Raw genomic sequence first — 8,297 nt, 5'->3', positions numbered from 1 at the left:
CTGTCCGTCCGTCCGTCTGAAGCTTAAGATCTCGGTAACCACTGAACCGATCGGATTTTACTCTTCAGGGAATATACCTACTGGTCCTGTGGTGGTTTAAGGCTATTTTCTTGGGAGGGGGGGGGGGGGGGTGGGACATCCCCAACCCCCCCAAAAACAAAAACAAAAAACCATTTTTTTTTTTTTTGTAGGAGATATCCTTTTTTTTGATATTCTTATTTTTTTTTTACGAAATTCACCTTAACTTTTTTATCATCTCTTGGGGCAAAGCCCCTAGAGGCTAGGGGCGAAACCGCTAGTATATTATATATCTCTTATATTCGTGAAAAATTTGTATAATGAATTAAGCCGTCAAATTATGATATTATAAAATATAAAATAATATTCTTTAAAATTGTTAAAGATTTTGCAATCTATCTATCAAATTAGCCTAATATGCATCTATTATGCGACAAGTAAGTAATTATATTTATGTATCACATCGTATTATAGACAGGAGGCTCGACAAAGTGGCTGAAAAAATGAGCTATGTGACGTCAGTCATCTCTTAATTTTAAGACGTTACACGGCTCATTTTTATAGCCACTTTTCGAGTCTCCATAGACAGCTTTCCGCGGATTGTAAAATATGAAATTATAAGACTTATTCAAGTTTTGTTTGTCTCGTTTAATTTCATATTTTTGTTTTATGATTCGTGAAAAATTATCTATGATACGATGCGATACATGATTTTTCAGTGTGTCTCAGCATAAGCATAAGCCGATAAGCTATACTGGAAAATTATTTCTTGTTTATTTGGTAGTTCCTAAAAACTTTACTAGGCTTCCCCAAAAAGCACAATCAAATCAGAGGATAGTTTCAGAGATATTTTGCTTCATACAAAAATCTGTATTGCTTTATATAATAATTACCCCAAAGGGACTAATCGAAATCATCCCTAAAATTTAAAAACTAATAAATATTTGCTTTAGTTGTTTTCGGGATCTTATTGGACATACACATAAAAAAAACATCCATTTACTAAGATTAAGATAAAAAAAACTAAATTTTGCCGCTAAATTTAACAAATTAAATTTTCCCACAAACTCGAGTTGAGATTTTAAAAAGGAGAGTGAGGGTAAAAGGGAGAGAGATATAAAAGGAGTAAAAAGTGGGAAGAGAGAGATTGAATTTTAAATCAGATTTGAACCCGCGGCGCTTTTTATCCGTCCAATAAAACACACGGTTTTGATTTAATGTTCAAAATTTAAATCCCCGTTCCCTTTTTTTCCCTTTCCCTTGAGCTTTTTTGTTGTTGGTGTTTTCCCCTTTTTAAAATCCCTCTTTTAAATTTGATTAAGTTAAATTTTTGACTTTATAAAATTAAAATTCCCCTTTTAATTTATGCGTGTATTTATATTGTATATGTGTAAGGTTTTTTTCTAATGAAATTTTTATTGATTAAATAAATGTAAACAAAAAATGTCATAATTTTTACCTTTTTAGTAATCTAAATAGTAATTTATGAAACAAAAAATATTAGTAAGTTAATTTTTGTCATTTCTGTTGAAGTAAACTCCAAAAACATTAACTTACTTTTTTTCTTAAAATTATATAAAAATGTTTAATATTCCTATTTTCCTAATTAAACCTACTAATTACTTTACTACTAAATGAATTAGGAAAAAAGTATGATACCATCCAAAATTAAGCTTTTTAGAAAATGTTCATGAAACTATAGATCATTGCTCTTTCATACCTAGCTAAACTGGTGTAAAGATTTCACGTGCAAATGATAAATAACAAGCAATAACAAGCGATATAGAATTACTTGGATTTTGCATCAGATTTTAATGTATTCTAAAAAAGTGTTACTCGCAGCTGGCTAAAATAACCATAACCACCCCTTCAAACCTCTCCTCCCACTATATAGCCAAACTGACCAATAAATGAAGTCCATGTTGGCAATTTGTTATCTGATGCAATATTTGCTTCTGTCAACGAACTACTTTAACAGACGTACTGACATTTCTTAGTTATAGAGTAGCTCTGGTACTAACAATGAATAATTAACATCATTAAGCTTATGAAAAGTTTATTTTCCATCAACAAATATTAATAATATTATTAATCTAATAATTGCATTGTAATAAGTTAAGTTAATATAACAGAATTTTTTCATTATATACCACTAAAATACACATTCACTTTTATATAATAATAGTAATTAATATGATATACACAAAATTAAAAGATTTAAGGATTCTTTTAAAAAAAATGTTTTGTCTTGAAGTTTTATGTGAAAAGTTTTTTGTCCGAGTTTAAAATAAAAACTGATTTGTATTGGTATATAACAATAACAAACTCCAATAAAAAATAATCAGAAAACCTATTTTCATCATAATAAAATATAAACAGAAAAAATCTAAAAATTCAATACATATCAGTCAATATTTTAATTGTGAAAATTTTTATTTTATTTTGGCCACCCTGTTAGCCTGGTTGGCTTGAAAGTCAAAAGCCAAAAATTTGCCTAGTTTGGCCAAAGCAGGGTAGTCAACTAAAGAAGGAATTACTGACATTTTTTTTCTGTGATAGATGAAAGTAAACTAACATTTAATTATCTCCTTGCAAGGGGTTTTGTTCTTAACAAAAAAATTTATTTATTTACAATTTGCATATTTTTTTTGATAAAAACAAAATTCCCTCGAAATGTTTACTTAATAACCTAATAACTATAGAATGACTTATAATATATAATTATCAACAATTAAGTTTAGTTTCTCCTTGGTTTATATATAATTATAACATTACAAGTCAAAACTAAGCTGACTCAAAAATCACAGATATAGTTTAATATCCCAAATTTTAGGGTGTCCCAATTCAAGAATAAGATCTTAATTTGGGACAACCTAAAATGTTATAAAATATGAAATAGCTGAATAGTCGATGTTTTTGCTAATTTAAAAATGGGATATTTTTATTTCCTTACTGGGTTACTTCTATTTTAATAATTTTGATATTCATTGCGACTATTTTTGGAAAATAATAAAATTTGTTAGTTAAAATAATATTTTTTAAAAATTGCTCAGGTTTTCATTGAAAACATGATTTTTCACTGGCCATTTTTCATTGATAAATTGACTAGTTTAGATAAAAAAAAACAAGAAATAAAAATTAAAGGGCAGAAAGAGATCATAGACAAAAAAATCTAGATAAATGCATAAATATAAATAATACTAATAATTATCATTTTTTGGTAACGCTTTTACTGGGTAATTTTTGTAAATCATAAAATTGTGACTAGAATTTAAAAACAAACAAGGAAAAAGGTCAAATTTGAGATCAATAATAATATCATGATTTATTTTTATGTAAAGAAAGATAAATGATTAAAAAAGCTCAAATCTTATGAGAGAATTTTTAAAAATGGAATTTAAAAATGGAATGTAATTGAAAATTAATTTATTTGGAATGTTCTTTCTTAAAATTTGCATTGACAATTTGGCCTTATTTAAACAAAATTGGCAGCTATATAACTAATTAAAAATGCATAAAAATGGATTTTAATAAAAAAAAAACAAAGTGGCATTTTTTACATATCTATGGCACCATAATTACGAATATAAAAAGTTGTATTAATAATTTGAATTATGAAAAATCTCTCCATTTGTTTTACTTTTTGCTGCCAATGTGTCCACAAGAAATTTTGAAAAATCTGCAAAAATCAAGAAAATACGGTTGAAAAAATTGTCTAAAATCTAACTTTTTTTCCCCCAAATTTTTCAAAACTTCTTATTTTTCATTATTTTTATATCTCCAAAATGTACATACTGAGGTAGTGTCTTGTGGTATGAAATAATTCTCCTTCATTTATATCTTCTCTCATAGTTTTTCTTAGTTTTCTTTGGCTTAAAACTCGATAGTTTTATAAACACAGTTTTGATAGCAATTTTATAATACATACGTTTTTTTTCGTATTCACAAATTGTTTAAATTTTTATAACTATAACTTTTTTTAATGAATTGCATATATAGTTTTTCTCTCCTGTTTTTTTTTGTTTTTGAAAAATCACTGTAGTTAAATGCATTAGTGGCTTTGTGAACTTTTTGAGACACCCTAATTTTCAGAATTTTTGAACTTTGGTAAAATATCCCCTTTTATTTCACTGTGGTTTGTGACTTTGTAAAAGGTATTAGGGGGCTTAGAATTTATGTCAAAAACATCAAATGATATAAAATATTAACAATGTCACTGCTTTTTTATAGAAAAAAGAGAGAGAAATAGTTCTTTTTTTCTTAACCAGTTAAGTCTTTGGTAAATTTTAATTATTTTAATTAAATCTTTGGCTTTCAATATAAGTTTGTTTTAAATTAGAAATAATTTTGTATTTTTGGAAGAATTAAAGCATATTTTTGGAAAATTATTGGCTTTCAAATATTTTTATTTGGCTTAAATTTCTTCAGTTGTGGAAACTGCAGTTTGTGAGGCAAATTCGCCCTCCATTCCGCCGTTTGTAGATACAGGTGGTGTTTCCATAGCTGCCGCTGATGGTGAAATTGGCGGAGTTTGTGGTGGGGTGTCTTTTTGTGCCGCCTGCGGCTGGGGCTGAACCTTTTTCAGCATCTCTGACAGAAACATGTTGAAAAGACCTTGAAGCTGGCCGGTTGCCGCATTTGGGCTCTGACCATTTGCTGCCGCAGCGGCCAATCCTGGCATCAGCAGAGGATTCATTAGCGCAGCTGCGCCTGCAGTCATCATTTGCCTCTGCAGCAGATCATTAATGCCTCCGCCGTTTATTTTGCTGATATCAAAACCTGACTTTTCTGATTCATCAGCAGATTGTTTGTCATTAGCATCTGCGGAGATGTTATCATTGTCGTTCTCATGCTCAGCAATATCTTCATCTCCCTCCTCCATCTCCATTCTCTCGTGGTCAGTTGCGCTGTTGTCAAGCTCACCCATCTCCTTGTCCTTGTTGTTGGAACCTCCCAGGGGGGAGTCCAGGGGAAGGGGGGAGCTGGCACCGCCAGGTGGAAGGGCTCCATGGCTTTTGATAATGTGGACCTACAAAAACAGATTGTAAAATATTTGGAAAATGAATGTAAAAAAAAGTGCAAATAAAACAAATAATCTTAGGATATTGGTATTACATTTTTAGACAAACATATATGTTAAAAAATTGTTTATTAGATAGCTAAACAGATAATTTGCAAAAAGGATGAAAATAATCAATTGGATACAGACAGACAGAAAAACTGAAACAGATAGATAGTAAGAAAATAGCAGATAGAAAAACGAATAGGTATAAAACTGAACAATATGACAGTGAAAAAGAAAGATTTGTAAAAAAAATAGAATTAAGATAATATACCTGTAATGTTACAATATCCGGGAAGACATTACTGCAGAGAGAGCAGACATGACCAGCAGACTCTTTTAATTTATCTAACTCTTTCAGCCGCTGCTCCATACTCTTCTCTCCTTGTTGCATCAGCAGACGGCTGAATTCTCCCATACCTGGCGGCCCGCGTGTTGGCGATGAAAAATCCGCCAATCCAGGAAACATTGAGGCCATCATTCCGGCGGCTCCAGGCGGGATGGGCGACCCATCCTCGTTCAGCCCGTGCACACTTGCCATGTGCGCCTTCAGGAAGTATGTGCTTGACATTTCTTTCTTGCAAATTTGACATGTGGCGGGACCGTTACCGCCAATGGATATTCCGCTGCCGGCTCCGCCGGTGGCGTTGTTGCCCGGTGGTCCAGGGTCCATCATGATGCCATGCATCTTCATCATGTGTGTCTTCATGAAGTACTTGTTGCACAATTCTTTCTTGCATATCTCACAGTAGCTGCGGCTCAAGCTGGCAGGCTTCTTGTTTGGATCTCTGTCTCCTCCACCACCCAATGAAGGCCGTTTTAGTGGACTGCCGCCACCTGCAGCTGCCAAAGCAGCCAGATCCATTTTGGCGCTGTTCTTCATCTGCTCCAGGAAACTTGTTGGTCCTCCTTGCAGACCTTGCATTTGCTCAAAAATACTTTTTCCATAGTTCAATGGTTTTTCAGATAATTTTGGCAAACCATTAACAGATGTGATGGGACATGGCAGGCCAAGGCCAAGATCAGCCGTCAGCTTGGATAGGTCAGCAGGATATTGAGGCAGAGAAATTGGCAGACCATGACTGGTCATTAGGCTGCCAGGGGTACCCATCTCCTCCTCATCTGCGTTCAGGATACCATGCTCGTTCATCATGTGGGCGTGCAGGAAGTACTTGTTCTCCATGTCTTTGTTGCACTTTTTGCATACAGTGGAGTTAGCAGCGGCAGCAGCTGCGGCGGCGGCACCACCAAAGGCGGAATCTGACAAGGCTGACAATTGTTGGGCGGCTGACTTGTTAGCAGCAGCCGCGGCGGATTTGGAGCTGTTTAGCTTCATTATCATGTTCTGCAGGTTGGCTAATCCTTCGTTGGTCTCCTTACCACTGTTCATTGACTCTGACTGATCAGTGTGGGACTCCTCGTCCTCCTGATGATCTCTGGGGGACAGTTGGCCTCGTTCTCTGGAAGAATCATGAATAGATGGCGATTTCATAGCAGAAGAATTTTCATCAATTCGCAGCTCACATTCTGGCTCCAGTGCAGTAATGGATCGTGGTGAAAAGCCTTGCATAGCTACCTGTCTACCCTCTTCACGTTCATCTGGCTGGTCTGAAGAGTTTTCAGAATCATCAGCAGAAATGTTGCTCAGATTAATGCCTGGAGCAAGCTCCAACGGAGGAAGGTTTAGGAAATTTTGCATATTTGGCTGGCGCATCATACCACTCAAAGCTTTGGAAGTGTCTGCAAGGCTTGTTGGTGGCCTAATGAGTGGAGGACCACCCAGGCTCAAAGGTGGCATTGGTTGCCCAGTTTTGCTGGCCTCCTTGGCCATTTGGGCTAGAATTTTCTGTACTTTCTCTGGTGGCAACTCAGGGCTGCAGACTCCATGTTTCTTCAGCTTGTGCACACGCAAGAAGTACTTGTTGCAGAATTCTTTGCAACAATACTCACAGAAAGCATCTGCATTGATGACCCCCATCTGGCGCAGTCTGTCCTGTCCACCTGATTGGCCGTTGCCACCACCTGGCTGACCACTTCCTGTGCCGGGTAGAGGCATACCAAGGCTGGTTGGGGTGCCACTCTCCTTGTTCTTCTCCTCCTCTTTCCTCATCATATCTTGCATAGCTGAGGGAGACATGTTAAAGAAGGGCAGCGGGCCAAATGGGTTCATGTGGGGTGGCAGCTGCATTGGCAGGCGTAGGCCAGGCGGCAGACTGCCCCTAAAGTCGCCCAACCCTGTAAGTTTATCAGTCTCATTTCCGCTGCCGGGACGGTCAATCTTCTCGTCCGCTTCACGGTCATCGTTATCAGCCGCCAGGTGATTTGATATCAATGGTGGCGGAAGGCTTTTCGGTGTTGACGCCATCGGCGATGCACTAGTTGATGTTGGGGTGGATGATCTTGGCTTGGGTGACGTTGCTGCCAAGCTACTGTCTCGGTCATGTTCATCGGCTGTGGCAAAATTGATGCCCCCAGCAGAGGGAGAGCTCTTGGCTGACAAGGTTTCTGACAAATTACGTTGTTGTTGCTGTTGCAGCGACGAGGCCATAGCCATGAAAGATCCTGAAATAGACACAGGAGTGGTTGGCAGGCTGACACCGCTCAACAGCCCGCGGTCAAACAGGCTTGACGTTGGCGGTGGCGGCCCTAGGCTCATGGTTGCTGACGGGCTGTCAAAACGGGGCATAGCTCCGCTACTGCTGGTTGTAGTCGGGCTGTTTTCGCTGTAGATGCCGTGCTTGTTGGCCATGTGTGTCTTCAGGAAGTACTTGTTGCAAAATTCTTTGTTGCACAGCTTACAGTATGCTTCAATGTTGAAAATTTGACCACTTTTTGGGGTTTGGCCGCTGGAGGCTGCCAATCCAGGCTCTGGGGATCCACTGCCACTGTTTATGCCTGCAGCACCAGATGAAGGTAGCACTCCTGGCATGCTTGTGAATGGAAATAAGAAGTGGGGTGGCAGCCCAAACGGTGAGCCGCTAGCAGCTGCCATTTGCGCCAACTGCTGATTATACAAAGCCGCCTGTTGTTGCTGCTCCTTCAGTATATCTGCAGACATAGAAGTTGGTGGATTTTGGAGTAGTTCTTGGTTGCCGCGTAGCCGCAGACCGCCCATTTCTTCTGGGGTGTCTGCGGTTGGCGGCTTGTCTTTGCCACTTCCAGAAGAAAGGTTTAGTGGCCCGTCATCTGCACTACTTCCTTCATCTTCATCATATCT

At 37.2% G+C, this 8,297-nt stretch overlaps 1 protein-coding gene across 2 annotated transcripts in view; it reads right to left on the bottom strand.

Moving 5' to 3' along the window:
- Positions 1-2,057: 2,057 nt before the first annotated feature.
- LOC145306054 (uncharacterized) overlaps positions 2,058-8,297 on the bottom strand; it is a 115,112-nt gene continuing 108,872 nt past the window's right edge. For both annotated transcript variants that reach the window (XM_080147982.1, XM_080147983.1), the window contains exons 5-6: positions 5,355-8,295; positions 2,058-5,047 (exon numbers count right to left, since the gene is read on the bottom strand). In XM_080147982.1, coding sequence (XP_080004108.1) covers positions 4,433-5,047; positions 5,355-8,295 — 3,556 coding nt within the window. In that variant the 3' untranslated portion in view covers positions 2,058-4,432. The remainder of the gene's footprint in view (positions 5,048-5,354; positions 8,296-8,297) is intronic.

Source organism: Acartia tonsa, chromosome 14 (assembly GCF_053477335.1).
Source record: "Acartia tonsa isolate MP-2025a chromosome 14, ASM5347733v1, whole genome shotgun sequence".
Classification (NCBI taxonomy): domain Eukaryota; kingdom Metazoa; phylum Arthropoda; class Copepoda; order Calanoida; family Acartiidae; genus Acartia; species Acartia tonsa.
Note: the sequence above shows the minus strand (reverse complement) of the source record. Positions and strands in the feature narration are given on the sequence as shown.